The sequence below is a fragment of the Myotis daubentonii genome, chromosome 17 (assembly GCF_963259705.1).
Source record: "Myotis daubentonii chromosome 17, mMyoDau2.1, whole genome shotgun sequence".
Classification (NCBI taxonomy): domain Eukaryota; kingdom Metazoa; phylum Chordata; class Mammalia; order Chiroptera; family Vespertilionidae; genus Myotis; species Myotis daubentonii.
The window spans coordinates 54,245,651-54,260,309 of record NC_081856.1 but is presented as its reverse complement, the minus strand read 5'-3'; the positions used below and the strand labels follow the sequence as shown (position 1 = coordinate 54,260,309).

General features: G+C 64.1%; 1 protein-coding gene across 6 annotated transcripts; it reads left to right on the top strand.

The window, feature by feature from the left end:
• Window positions 1-2,092: 2,092 nt before the first annotated feature.
• PUF60 (poly(U) binding splicing factor 60) lies at window positions 2,093-13,828 on the top strand. Of its 6 annotated transcripts, none has more exons than XM_059672417.1 (12): window positions 2,093-2,258; window positions 6,480-6,560; window positions 8,526-8,621; window positions 8,732-8,821; window positions 9,630-9,680; window positions 11,687-11,848; window positions 11,931-12,023; window positions 12,164-12,377; window positions 12,463-12,653; window positions 12,791-12,926; window positions 13,103-13,338; window positions 13,418-13,828. In XM_059672417.1, exons 1-12 carry the CDS (start codon window positions 2,235-2,237, stop codon window positions 13,715-13,717), a joined length of 1,674 nt encoding a protein of 557 aa, XP_059528400.1. In that variant the 5' UTR covers window positions 2,093-2,234; the 3' UTR covers window positions 13,718-13,828. The 6 variants fall into 6 exon arrangements, with proteins under 6 accessions (XP_059528400.1, XP_059528399.1, XP_059528403.1 ...); XM_059672416.1 differs by having other exon boundaries at window positions 6,477-6,560; XM_059672420.1 differs by lacking the exon at window positions 6,480-6,560.
• Window positions 13,829-14,659: the final 831 nt, after the last annotated feature.

Here is a 14,659-nt window from a genome sequence, read left to right as displayed (position 1 = left end):
GTCGCATTTTCTGTTTTCGAGCTACCTAGTTTGTTGTTATGCATTCTGGGAGGTTTCAGCTTTACCTATTTTTATTGATTTCAGAGAGGAAAGGAAAGGAGTGAGAGAGAGAGAAACATCAGTGATGGGAGAGAATCATGGACCGGCTGCCTCCTGCACGCTCCTCATTGGGGATAGAGCCCACACCCGGGACACGTGCCCTGACCCAGAATGGAACCGTGCCGGCCTGGTGCATGGGTCGCTGCTCCGCCACAGCCGCGCGGCCGGGCTCGGCTGTATCTTTCAACCCTTCCATTGAGCTGTTGGCTTTCCTCTCGCGTTTCATTTGTAAGCTCTCTTTCTCATTTGCTGAATGTCCTTTATAGCCTCTTGTTGTTTTGGGATGCAGCACCTCTCCAGTATCTCTGTGGAGGTAATTTTAGCTCTTCTTCTTCTTGCTTTATTGTCTCTGTTCCTTCTGAGTCCCTTTTCCTTCATGTTTTCCCTCTTCCTCAGGTGTTGGTGATCCTGGGCTGCCCGGCTGCATTCAGGAGGGAGAGGTTCTGAGCTGAGACCATGCATCTAGCCAGGCCACTCCCCTGGGCACCCCCCGCCCCCCAGCTGTCAACCTTTTCTCCTGAGCTGGGAGCTGATGCAGAGGGGCTCTCCTCTCTGAGGACCCGAGTGGCACCTGGTGAAAGGGCAGGGGTCTCACTCACTCCCCCACTTCCACAGCAGGGCCTGCCCCTGGCCAGCCCAGAGCTCCTCTGCTAGAGCTCAGAGCTCGTACTCCTGCTGAGAGGGACAGAGGTCTGGGGCCTCCTCCTTTACCCACTGTGCTGTCAAGGACGCCTTGGACACAACTGTAGTCCCCCCAACCCACCCCCTGCCCACTGTCCCCCAGCTCCACAAGATCCCGCCTCCTCTCTTCATGGGTTCCTGCCTTTGTTGAATCCCACCCCCATCCTTTCAGAGGGGAGGATGATGCGGGAGGTATTCCGCCACGTTTAACTAGCCGCTGCCTCTGTTTCATGCTGATCTCTCCCAGGGTTAAGAAGGGGAAGAAGCCGTTGTGTCAGGGAGGCTGAAGTTGCTGGGCTCACAGCCGTGGTTTCTTTAGTTAGAGTCTTGGTACTGGCCTGGGCAGCTCCAGCCAGGGAGGGGCGCCTTGGGCCTTTAACAATCAGCGGAGGGACTAAGGAATCTGGGTGCATGCCCTGGGGCGGGGGGGGGGGCGGGGCTGCACATCACTGAGCTTACAAGGCCATCGCCATCTCCGTGAGATGCATTCTGAGCGGGGGCTCACGATTGGATTCCCCGTCAGGGCATGTGCCCAGCTGCAGGCTCCATCCCCAGTGGGGGGCGCGCAGGAGGCAGCCCATCAGTGATTCTCTCATCACTGATGTTTCTGTCTCTCTTCCTCTCTGACATCAACAAAACATATATATATATTTTTTTTTTAATATACTTTATTGATTTTTTACAGAGAGGAAGGGAGAGGGATAGAGAGTTAGAAACATCGCTGAAAGAGAAACATCGATCAGCTGTCTCCTGCACACCCCCCACCGGGGATGTGCCCGCAACCCAGGTACATGCCCTTGACCGGAATCGAACCTGGGACCCTTGAGTCCGCAGGCCGACGCTCTATCCACTGAGCCAAACCGGTTAGGGCAACAAAACATATATATTGTTTTAAACGATGCACCACTGGCTTATGAGATCCTGGAAAGAGCAAACGTCGCCCATTCAGTGCGGACACACCACCCGCTGGTAGGCGCATGCGGACTTCAGGTGTTGGGATGCGATGGTGCATCTCGAAATTTGCCTGCGAAATAGCGCGATTTTGTTACCACTCTCGTCGGTTTGGGCGACTGGGACTCCTGCAGCCCTGCGGGGCGCCCGGCCGTCCGGCCCGGTCTCGGGTACCAGCGGCGGACGGCACCCCGTGTTTCTGTAACGGAGGCCGGACCCGGAGCAGCGGGGCTGATTGGACAGAGGAGTCCTCGGCCCGCCGCGCGCGCGCCCGCGACGCCAGCGCCCCGCGCTGGGCCCGCCCCTTCCGTCGGCCCCGCCCCTTCCTCCGGCTCCGCCCCACTCCGGAAGCGCGAGCCTTTTCCCTTCCACGTCGCGGGAGTGAGGACCTTTATCGCGATAGTTCCGTCTTTCCTCGAAGGCCCTCACCAACCCCTACATCGCGCGAGACCGCGCAGGGAGCTGGAGCGGGCGGCGCGCGCGGCGGCCGCGACGGGCGCAAGATGGCGACGGCGGCCTTAGCTCTCGTAAGTAAGCTCCCGGCGACGCTGGGCTCCGCTCAGCTGGCGGGCCGCCTGCCCGGCCTAGGCCCCCCGGGGACGCGGCGGGCGCTCGCGGGCCCTCGTGGCCTCAGGTCGCGTGAGACGGGGGCCGAGCCGTGGCCGCAGCTTCCGGCCCGCGGGCAGCTGCTTCCGGCCGGTGGGCCGCGCGGGACCCAGGCTGGGGCGCGTCTGGGGGGCGGTGCGGGGGGCCGTGCAGCGCGCCGAGCCCGGCTCCTTCGCGGGGCGCCCGTCAGGCCCCGGCGAGCCGCAGCCTCGGGGCGGAGCTAGGCGGCCGGGGTCCCCCTCGGCCTTCGGGTGCGCCTGCGGCCCCGATGGGGAGGCGGGGTGCCTGGGAGGTGGCGTTCCTCCTCCCGCCTGTGTGAAGGGGGTGCCGGGCGTGCGGGGCGGCGTGAGGCCCTGCGGGAAGGGGGGCCTGGGCGCCTCGCACCCGGAGCCGGGCCTGCTCTGCGCGGATGCTCTGCGGGGGAGTGTCCCCCGCAAACGGGTTCCGTCCCGGGGTCCCCCCTCGGGAAAGGAAGGACGTTCTCTCGTAATGACTTGGCCCCAAGCGCTGTGCGAGGACCTGGGGGCACAGTGGGGCCCCAGGGACCAGCTCCCACCCGCAAGCCTCCTCCTGGCGCCCGAGGGGGCCGTGCTCCGGATGCGGGCGCCTGGCAGCAGGGCCCTCCGCTCAGGGCTTCTCTCCGCGCCCGCACGGAGCGGTCAGCGTAGGCGGGAGCCCTGCTCACACTCACCCCCTTCCCCTCCCGGACCCCCCTGCCGTCCGGCGAGGCTTGGCTTCCCCGTCCCCACCCCCACCCAGAGCCGGGCGCCTGGAGGCTGAGCGTCAGGGGTGCAGGTGCTGGGCCTGCCTCTCGGGCAGAGGCCGCCTCCCAGGGAGGGTGGGCCGCAGCTGCTGCCGCCTGAAGCGGGGAGAAGCGGGAGGGGCGAGGCCGAGACTCCTGGGAGAGGTAGGAGGCGGTGACGGGTGCACCGGTGGGTGCCTGCCCCCCCGACCGCCCACAGAGCGGGTGGCCACCGAGCCCGGCCTGGGGGACCCAGAGGCTGGAGTCGGCTGCGCCCTGTGCGCACGGGACTGCGGTGTGAGGCGTGAGGGCCTTGGCTCCGCGGTGGCCTCATCCTTGAGGTGGGCTGAGCAAATCGCTGCCTCGCCCCCATCCGCACGGCCCTGCTCCTGCTCCTGCTCCTGCTCCTGCTCCGGGGCTGTGGGCGTGTGCAGTGCCCGGCCTGGCACTGGCGAGGACCCGCAGGGAGGCAGCAGGGCTGTCTGAGCTTTGACACGACTTCAGGGACTCTCTTAGGTACGGCACACGCACAGACAGACACGCACACGGTAACCCGCTAGTTCCCAGCCAGCCCCAGTGACAGGCCTGACGTCAGAGCCTGAGGCCTGGCTCCGGCCCAGCTGCCATGCCCCCCTGGGCGCTCCCTGGCTCCGGGTTTTCCGTGGAATCATCCTGTTGCACACGGGCTGCTGAGCAGGGCCTCCACCTCCAGGCTCTGCTGCCTGCTGCTGGCTGTGCGCACAGAGCCTCGGACTCGAGGCCAGAGGAGGGCAGTGGCCTCAGGCTCCGTGTCTGCTTACCCCAGAGCCCTGGGCATTTATTTAATAACTTATTTTTATCTTATTTTTAAATCACGTGAGGATATTTTTTTCCATTGATTTCTAGAGAGAAGGGGGGGGGACCATTGATATGAGAGAGACACATCGATTGGTTGCCTTGAGCTCAAGCCCCAACCAGAGCCCAGGATTGAATCTGCAGCCCAGGCATGTGCCCTTGACCAGGAATTGAACCTGTGGCCCTTCGGCCCACAGGCTGATGCTCTAACCCAGGGGTCCTCAGACTACGGCCCACGGGCCACATGCAAAGACAAATACTGTGTTTTTCCCGTTTTGTTTTTTTAAAAATATATTTTACTGATTTTTTACAGAGAGGAAGGGAGAGGGATAGAGAGCTAGAAACATCAATGAGAGAGAAACATCGATCAGCTGCCTCCTGCACACTCCCCACTGGGGATGTGCCCGCAGCCAAGGTGCATGCCCTTGACCGGAATCGAACCTGGGACCCTTGATTCCGCAGGCCGACGCTCTATCCACTGAGCCAAACCAGTTAGGGCCCGTTTTGTTTTTTTTACTTAAAAATAAGATATGTGCAGTGTGCATAGGAATTCGTTCATAGTTTTTTTTTGTTGTTGTTGTTGTTTTAAATATATTTTATTGATTTTTTACAGAGAGGAAGGGAGAGAGATAGTCAGAAACATCGATGAGAGAGAAACATCGATCAGCTGCCTCCTGCACATCTCCCACTGGGGATGTGCCTGCAACCAAGGCACATGCCCTCTACCGGAATCGAACCCGGGACCCTTCAGCCCCCAGGCCGACGCTCTATCCACTGAGCCAAACTGGTTTCAGCCATAGTTTTTTTTTTTAAACTATAGTCCGGCCTTCCAACAGTCTGAGGGACAGTGAACTGGCCCCCTGTTTAAAAAGTTTGAAGACCCCCCCTGCTCTAACCACTGAGAGAGCCAGCCAGGGCAATTTTTTGTTGTTTTTTAATTGACTTTAAAGAGGGCAAGGGAGAGAGAGGGAGAAACATCCATTTGTTGTGCCACTTACCGATGTATTCGTTGGTTGGTTGTTGTTCGTGCCCCGATTGGGGATCAAGCCCCCAACCTTAGCATATCAGACGCCACTAACCAGCTGAGCTACCCAGCGAGGCCGAAGACACACCTCTAAGTGGTGCAGTGACTCACATGTTACGTGTTGAAGTGTCATCCCCAGGACCACGTTTATTGTGATCACTGAAAACACGTTTCTACTAGGACAGAGGTGTTTTTTTGTTAATTTTGCTTTTAGGTTTCACTTCTCAGCCACAGCTCACAGTCAGCAGTGCTTTGAGTTAGTTTCAGATGCACAGCACAGCGGCCCCGGAGGCTCTCCCAGGCTCCTGCCTTCACTCTGTCCTGGTCCCTGTGCGGTCGTCACGGTGACTGGGGAGAGCGGGAAGCTGCTTATGAGCGCGCCCTCCTGCTGGCCTCCTGCGGGTCTCGGGCTGGATGCTTCCTCAGACCTGAAGGGAGCGCTTGCTGTGGGCCTTGAGCACAACCTCTGCTCTGGGTGTGGGGCTGTCGGGACGTGGGGTGAGGTCTGCCTCTGACTCAGGTCCAGCTGCCAGGCACCCCCTGGTGGGCTCGCGTCAGAGAGGATCCCCTCTCTTTGACTCTGGGACACCACTTCGTACCCGCCGTGGTCCGGGTCAGAGTGGCTGCCGGCCAGGTGCAGGGCTGGGGATCACAGCTTCAGTAGCACTGGCCGAGTCATCCCAGCCTCTGGTATTGTCTGCACAGGCTCCCAGGGTGGGCACGGCCAGCCTGTGTTCCTAGGTCCCTGTGGTCACATCCGTGACCGGGTGAGTGCCTTCTGCTCTCGGTTCCCACTGTGCACCTAGGCCTGGGGTCCTCCCACCGAGGCCCGGCTCCTAGCCATGGCCTGTGTCCTGACCTTGGCTGTCTGTCCCACCGCCCCGCTAAGCCATGGGGAGCTGCTCCTGCAGTCACGCTTCGTGGCAGGTTCCGTGGCCCCTGTGGTGTGGGTTCAGGCTGTGACCAAGCTCTCAGCTGCCCTCTAGAGTGACACGGCCCTGGACAGTGTGACTGCCAGGGGAGCCCCTGCATGTGCAGACCCCTGCATGGCCCTGCAATTCAGAGGACACAGGTGCCTCCAGGAGGGGCCTGGGCCCTGGGCTTGGGCAGAGCCTGTGGGAGGCACTGGGACTGATGCTAAGCTGTGGCCGGCCCAGGCGTGTGTGCAGAGTGCTCGAGAGGTGCCCCTTGCCCTGCTGGCAGGAAAGGAACTGATCTTTAAGACCTGAGCTGCCTTTCCTTGGCTCTGCCCCTACCTTTCCCCTCCTGCGGACGGCTGCCAACTGCAGGCTGCCCCAGATTCCGCTGTGGTTTGTGCCAGGGCCCTGGGCAGCGGTAGGGGTGCTGGAGGAATGGGCAGGGCGGAGAGGACTCGTGTCAGAAATGTTCAGGGCCAAGCCAGCACTGGTCCCTTCCTGTGCCCCTGCCCAGCCTCCCTGGCTCGCCTGGGGGAGCTCAGCCCTTAGCTGGGGAAGGCGAGAGGGCCTGGGTGGGTGGGTCTTGTGACTGTCCATTACAGCATCTCCTTCCTGCCTGCAGCAGGTCAATGGCCAGCAAGGAGGGGGGTCCGAGCCGGCGGCGGCGGCAGTGGTGGCAGCGGGAGACAAATGGAAACCGCCACAGGTACTGACCTTAAGCATCCTCGCCCTCAGGCCCGCCTGTCCACCTGCCTGCCCGCCCGCCCGCCTGCCTGCACGTCCCTGGGCCCAGAGAGAACTGGCCGGGCAGGAGCAGGAGGAGCCCAGGCACTCTTCTCTGCCTTCTGGGCAGAGGCACCTGTCCTGCCCCGACCCCCAGCCTCAGGCCTGGCTCTAGCTTCCTTGTCTCTGCCTCTCCGCTGCGCATCCACCTGCTTCCGTGGGGGGTCGTTGCTTTGGGTGTCTCCAGACACTAGGCAGACGGTGAGGCTCAGGTGGGGCTCTGAGCCGCTGTGTGCAGAGGGGCTGGTGCACTGTCCAGACGTGCAGGGTGCTGTTAAGAGTACAGTCTGCCGTTCCCGGTCTAATTTAAATAAAGCAGCCAAGCAGAGTTCCGTGCAAGCCAAAGCAGGGGTCTAGGCGGACTCTGGTCTCGGTGGGTGTGGGCAGATCGGTCCTGCTCCGGCGCCTGGCCCTTAGCAGGTCCTGTGGGGGCAGGGTTCTTTGTGCTTCGCCATGGCAGCGCCTGCCTCCAGGGGGCTCCAGCGGAGCCTCAACCACGGAGCCTGGGTGACTGTTGGGGCTGGGCCCTCCTCTGGGTCCCCCACCCCCACCCCCACCCCCTACACTCGGGGAAGGGCTGAGGAATGCAGCCTGGATCCTGGGCAGTGATGGGCCAGGGCCAGGGAGTTCCTCCAACCAGCCCCCCTGGCCTGGCCCTGCCGGCTGTGCAGGCAGCCATTGGTGGTGAGAGAAGGGCCTTTGTTCACAAGACAAAGAGGAGATGGAAAAGTCCCTGAGGGCTGAATGGGGGTTGGCATCGACCACCATGGTGACAGCCTGCTCCAGCATGCAGCCCCTGGCTTTGGGGGCCTCTCTCCCACCAAGGGGGACTGGGCTTGGGGCCAGCTGGGTTGCCAGGGGAGGGGCCTCCTGCCCTTTCACCTGTGCTGGTCAGGATGCTGGTTCTGGGAGTTTGGGCCTTAGTTCCTCTGTCCTTGAGCATCACTCCTGTGCTGAGACCTGCCTCTCTTCTCTGCTGTCCCTCCCAAGGCTGCATGCCCAGGGCTCAGAACGCCTCTCTGGAGGGGCCAGCGGGTCTCCTTGCAGCTGCTGGGGAGCCCCCAGCCCGAGCTGGTGGGCAGGCAGGGGTGCTCCGACGCCCACACTCTACTTGGTCCGGTGGCTATGCTTCTGCTTACATGGCTGTGTTCTTCCCTCTCATACAGCCTAGAAATGAATCTTGGCAGAGGATTGTAAACCTAATCCTAGTAGCATCTTCTCAGGTCTGCAGCGGGCTCTGCCTGCCTCCCTCAGAGCCTCTCCTGGCCCCTGTGCTCATCTGCCAGGTGCTGGAGGGTGTCCGGTCCTCCTCTCCCTCCCTGGTGGGTCTGCGCCTGGCTGCTCCCAGGGGCTAGCCACAGCCAGGGAAGAGTTTGGCAAAGGGGCAGGAGCCTCCTCAGGGCCGTGTGCACATGTGCGGGAGTGGGGGTGGGAGCACTGCACCAGGCGGGGGCCCTTCCCACACATGCTCGGGCAGTAGTTCCTGGAACTCCTCCCCAGCAGGGGAGCTGAGTCTGGCCGTCTGGGGCCACAGCCACGTGGCAGTTGGAGTGAGGGGCCCTGGACCATCCAGACCCCCGACCCCTCCCCTTGTCCTGGAGGACAGCCAGGGCCGACTCTTGCCCAGCACGGGACGGAGGTTCTGGAGTCGGGCTGGCTACCTGCCACCTGTCGGCTGCCGAGAAGGCCATTGGGCTGGGCTCTGCAGCTGCTCCAGGTTGGTCCAGGGCCCCCAAGGCACCTGCTGCCTCCGTGGACGTCCTGACCGTGGTCCTGGGGGAGACTGCACCAGGCCATGTGGGCGAGCGTGCTGGGACCTGGGTGCTCCTGGGCCCACAGGAGGGGGGCCTTGAGCTTGTTGTTAACACTTCCCTGCTCCCCCCACTAGGGGACAGACTCCATCAAGATGGAGAACGGGCAGAGCACAGCCACAAAGCTGGGACTGCCTCCTCTGACGCCCGAGCAGCAGGAGGCCCTCCAGAAGGTGAGAGTGTACCTCCCTGGGCTGGGTGGGCGTGGGGAGCCACTTGGGGCAGAAGGCCCGTTTCCCCACAGGCCGGGCCCCCCAGTGCTCCTCACCGCCTTCTCTCCCAGGCCAAGAAGTACGCCATGGAGCAGAGCATCAAGAGTGTGCTGGTGAAGCAGACCATCGCGCACCAGCAGCAGCAGCTTACCAACCTGCAGGTGAGCCGCCGCCCGCCCTCCACACCCTCCCACCGCCTCCTTCTTTTCCTCTCCTGTGCCTGTGGCTCCCCACCAGGTGTGTGGTCTCGGTTTCTCAAGGACTCCTCCTGGGGACGCCTGGGTCCTCCCCAGCCATGAGTAACCGCCTTATCTGCCTGTTGAGCACCCACGGCCCCTCCCGCCCCTTCTCTGTAGCTCTGCCCGCTCCCCGAGCCAGCTCCTCTTCTCGGACTTCAGACTGTTGCCTCAGGTCGCCCCGCGCCCGTGCCCCCCGCTGCACAGCTGCACAGCTGACGGTGCAGCACGTAGGGGCGTTCCTCCCTGCCCCCATGGCCTCGGATAAGAACGGTCAGGCTCCCACCCCTGCAGCGAGTCCAGACCACACGGGCTGGGGCCCGGAACTGAGGACAGGCTCGGGCGCCTCCATAGGGCCCTGCTTTAGACCTGTGGCTGGAAGCTGCGATGAGGCCAGGCCAGGCGAGGCCGACAGGTGCCTGGGCCTTGAGCCCCCGCCCCTGCCCAGCCCCTGACATTCACACAGCCAGGTGATGCCTGGCTGTTCCCTTCCGCTCGCTCCCCTCTCCCTTCCTTCTGCCCCGGCCGGCCAGGCTGTGGGGCGGGGCACCTGGGGCTCTGAGGCCCCTCTGGGCAGGTGCTGGCAGCCACCACTGGCCGGCCATGTGGGAAGGCAAGCGGGCCTCTTGGCAGGGCGGGGACTCCGGGCCTTGCCGCTGTCTGCGTGAGGTGTGACAAGAGCGGGAGACTGCTCGGCTCCAACAGACTGAACTCTGTCTTTACTGTCTTTCAGATGGCAGCAGTGACAATGGGCTTTGGAGATCCTCTCTCACCTTTGCAATCGGTCAATAGAAATGCTCACTTCTTCCGGGGCTCATGTCCTTAGTCAGGGCTAGAGGGGGGCAGTGCAGCCGCGTGCTGGGGACCTTGCTCCCCGAGCCGGCCCTGCCCGCCAGCTCGGACGAGCGCAACAGAGCGCCAGGCGTGGCGGGGCCAGTGGTGTGGGCGGGCACCCACCTGGGACCGCCCCGGGGAGGCCTCCATCTGCTCTGAGGGTCAGGTAACTGCGGAGGGCAGCCGGCCAGGAGGGTAGGTGCCCACGCCTGGCCCACCTGTACCCGTGCCGCCTCCACACACAGGTGCACCGCCCAGGCCTCCAGCTCCGCCAGTCTCCAGGCTGCCTTGGCTCCTGGGTTGGGGTCAGGCCCTGAGAAGAGAAGGGTCGTAACTCATGGCCCCGTCAGACCCTGGAGGGAGGATGGATGGACAAGGTGGGGCTGGGGGAACCCGAGCCAGCGAGAGAGGGAAGGGCAAGAACGTGGGCCTTGGGCCTGGCTGTGAGCAGGGGGTACAGGGCCTGCGGCCAGGGAGGAGGTGTAGCCATGGCCTTGGCTGCCACGGGCAGAGGAGTTTGGGGAGGAGACACCCCTCCATCCCCCAGAGGCAGGCTGAGGAGGCCAGGGACCCCTCTGGGAACATGGCCCTTTCTCTGGGGGCCCTTCCTGGGCATGCTGTTCTCACAGGGTAGCAAGGTCCTGTCCTCAAGGGCCAGACAGACCCAGTGTCCTCTCTGGGAAGCGTCTGTCTGTGGGGAGCGTCAGGGAGAGGGTCTTCGCCCACCTGCTGGGGGGCTCCCACTGAAGAGGGACAGGCTTCTGTCTCGGGGCTTTGAGGAGGGACAGGGTCATGTCTCAGGTGCCTAGTGAGAGGGCCATGGTTCCACCTCTGGGGTCCTTGGTCTCAACAGGGAGCCTGAGGCCTGTTTGTCAGGAGCCCAGTTTGAGGAGGTGCCCAATTGGGGGAATTCCTTCTTTGGGGGAGCTGTGGACCTTTTTTTTAGGTCCCTCCTTGAGGGAGGGGATACCCAGCTTATACTAAGCTGGTGTCTAAAGAAGGAAATGGGCCTCTGGTTATGGGGACTTTTGTGAGGGTGAGGGGCGCCCCTGTTGGTGGAAAAGCTAGAGCCAGGGCCCCATCATCTTTGCCTGCCCTTGGCTGTGGTCTCTTCCCCGGGCCCAGCTCCTCTTGGGGGCCCACTGCTGTGGCTCTAGACAGCCCCCTCCCCCTGCCTGGCACGTTGTGTCTGAGGTGGCAGGAATGGGAACCCCTTCCCTGGGGGTATGGGAAGTCGCTAAGCACAATGGCCAGACTCACCCCAACACAGGCAGCGCCTGCCCTGGGCCTGCCAGACCTGTCACCTGATGTTCCTGGGGCCAGGTCCCCTGGGTGCGGGGGTGGGCTCCAGGCAGCTCTTTTGTGAGGGGTCTGAGGCATGGGGTCTTGCAGTCGCTGAGCTTCTGCCTGAGCTGGCCCTGCACAAGTAGCTATTCTTCACTCTCTCTGCAGGGAGCCCCCAATCTGGGCTCCTGACCTTCCCTGGGATCTCTTCTGGGCTCCCTGCCTTGTGTCCCCCTCTTGCCTCCACACCAGCGGGTCCTTCCAGCTGGGATGGCACCCCTTCCCTCATCTGCTGGAAGACGTGGTCAGGACCCCAGGAGGATCTCCCGGCCCAGCCCAGGACTCCTGGCCTCTAGGCTGGAGCGGGGGCTGGGCGGGAGGGCACACAGCCCTGCCTCCCAGCCCCCCGTCAGCTTTGCTGCCAGTCTGCCCAGGACCCGGGCGGGCCCGGGTGTGTCCGTGTCCTGCCTTTGGGCCTGGTCTTCCTTCCTGGGGCAGGGTTCTGCGGACCCTCACCACCCTGTCTGCAGGGCTGAGCCTGCACCGTGCCGCTGTGGGGAGCCCTCACCACAGTGGTGCTGAGTGGGTGGGCCAGGAGGGGTGTGGGCTGCCTAGCCTCCTGCCACCCCGTCACAAGCCAGTGGCACTCTCTCCCCTTGTGTCCTGCTCCAGATGGCAGCTCAGCGGCAGCGGGCACTGGCCATCATGTGCCGGGTCTACGTGGGCTCCATCTACTATGAGCTGGGTGAGGACACCATTCGCCAGGCCTTTGCCCCCTTTGGGCCCATCAAGAGCATTGACATGTCCTGGGACTCCGTCACCATGAAGCACAAGGTGAGATTGGCTCTGCCCTGTCCCCACCCCCCCCCCCCCACCCCCCGGGCTCTCCAGGCCTAATGGTACATCCTGTGTCCAGGGTTTTGCGTTTGTGGAGTACGAGGTCCCAGAGGCTGCGCAGCTGGCCTTGGAGCAGATGAACTCAGTGATGCTGGGCGGCAGGAACATCAAGGTGAGTGCCGGGGAGGCGGGCCCTGGGGCTGATGGGAGATGTTCTGTCCACTCACCCAGGAGATGCGGTCGCCCTCCAGAGGCCTGAAGTGGCCAAGCCTTGGCTGATTGGCGGCTCTTGGTCCCCTGCCTCTCCCCCAGGTGGGCAGGCCCAGCAACATAGGGCAGGCCCAGCCCATCATAGACCAGCTGGCGGAAGAGGCACGTGCCTTCAACCGAATCTACGTGGCTTCTGTGCATCAGGACCTCTCGGATGATGACATCAAGAGTGTGTTTGAGGCCTTTGGCAAGATCAAATCTTGCACGCTGGCCCGGGACCCCACGACCGGCAAGCACAAGGGCTATGGTTTCATTGGTGAGCTTGGGGAGGCTGAGGCAGGGCCTGGGCTGGGGCCCACTCCACTCTGTGGCTGGCCCTCATTGCTGCTCCTGCCCTGCAGAGTATGAGAAGGCCCAGTCGTCTCAAGATGCCGTGTCTTCCATGAACCTCTTTGACCTGGGTGGCCAGTATTTGCGGGTGGGCAAGGCTGTCACACCCCCTATGCCCCTGCTTACACCTGCCACACCTGGAGGCCTCCCGCCAGCTGCTGCTGTCGCTGCAGCTGCAGCCACAGCCAAGATTACGGCTCAGGTGAGGGCTAGTACAGTGTGTGGGTTCAATCCTGGGCAATAGGCCCCCAGTGCTTTGGGGACTGACTGGTTCTCCGGGTGGCATAGAGTGGAGGCTGCCAGGCTTGGGACTCAGTGTGGTGGCCTTTTCGGTTGCAGGAAGCGGTGGCCGGAGCAGCGGTGCTGGGTACTCTGGCCACCCCTGGACTGGTGTCCCCTGCACTGACTCTGGCCCAGCCCTTGGGGGCTTTACCTCAGGCTGTCATGGCCGCCCAGGCCCCAGGAGTCATCACAGGTGAGCCTGCTGGGTCAGGGCTTCCCCCCTCCCCCTGCCTCTCTCTGGGCTCACTGCCCCCAGCTGCCCCAGCTTACTGGCCTGCGAGCTCCAGGCAGGCCAGCCGGGTGCGGGTGCTGTGCTCCTTCCTGGGGAGCGGGTGGGAGTGACTGCTGGACCTGGTGTGTTGGCTGCAGGTGTGACCCCAGCCCGGCCTCCCATCCCGGTCACCATCCCCTCTGTGGGCGTGGTGAACCCCATCCTTGCCAGCCCTCCGACGCTGGGCCTCCTGGAGCCCAAGAAGGAGAAGGAGGAGGAGGAGCTGTTCCCCGAGTCCGAGCGGCCGGAGATGCTGAGTGAGCAGGAGCACATGAGCATCTCTGGCAGCAGCGCCCGCCACATGGTCATGCAGAAGCTGCTCCGCAAGCAGGAGGTGGGGGGCGGCGGGTGGGGGCGGGGGCGGGGGGCGGGGTGTGCCGTGGCTCAGCGGCTCAGCTGTCATCCCCCCACAGTCCACAGTGATGGTTCTGCGCAACATGGTGGACCCCAAGGACATCGACGACGACCTGGAGGGGGAGGTGACCGAGGAGTGCGGCAAGTTCGGGGCCGTCAACCGCGTCATCATCTACCAGGAGAAGCAGGGCGAGGAGGAGGACGCCGAGATCATCGTCAAGATCTTCGTGGAGTTCTCCATGGCCTCCGAGACTCACAAGGCCATCCAGGCCCTCAACGGGCGCTGGTTCGCCGGCCGCAAGGTGGTGGCTGAAGTGTACGACCAGGAGCGTTTTGATAACAGTGACCTCTCCGCGTGACCTCGGCCCCGCCCCTGCCCCTGGACTTGCTCTTGCCCTTGCCCTTGTTTCCTCGGTTTTGTAGTGTCTTGGCCGCGGGCGCGCATAAAGTGCAGATGCTGCTGGCCGGAGGCCCGGTGGTCCTGTCTTCTTGGCTGAGGCGGGGCTGGGGTTGGCCCGGGGGTGGGGTGGGGGTGGGGGTCACCGAGCTCGCAGGGCCGCTTAGGGGAGGAGGGCGCGGGCCGGATCCGTGATCAGGGGGCCAGCTCCGCAGAGCGGGCTGTGTCCGGGACGGTGAAGGGCCAGGCGGGTGGGGAGTCTGGGTGGCAGGAGGCCGTGGGCATCTCTGGTGACCCCACTCCGGTCACTCGTCCCCGAGAGAGTGAGGCGAGGTGGCCGCCGGGAGCAGGGACCACGTCTGAGGTGACAGGAAGGTCTAGGCGACGTGGGAGGAGGGCCAGGGCCCGCACGCGGCGGAGGCGGGTCCCTCTAGCCACCGCGGACTTCAGCTCCCATCGTGCCTCGCGCCCAGGACGGGAGCGGGGCTTCCCAGCAGGCTGCGCGGGTTCGCTACGGGTCCTCGGAGGCGCCCGCGCCGCACAGCCTTATGGGGTTTGCAGTCCCGGCGGCGATGGGCGGGCCTCGGCTTCCCGGCGGGCTGCGCGGCGGCCGGCGGGTGTCGGCGGGGCAGTCCGGCGGGTAGCGGCGGCGGTTCCGGCTGCGGTACAGCGGCGGGCGAGCGGGTCGGGGGCCGGGCGGGATGCGGGGCCGCCGCCACCTTCGCCGTCTCCCGAGAGTGTGAGCGCCAGCCGGGCCGCGCCCCCCGGCGGACCGAGCGTTCCGAGCGTTCCGGGCGCGGGCCGGGCCCAGCGCCGGGCAGCCCGGCCGCCCCCGCCCCTCCCGCCGCCCGCGACGCCGGGCGCTCATGCGGGCCCAGCCCCGCCCCCCGCCCCTGCCCGCGCC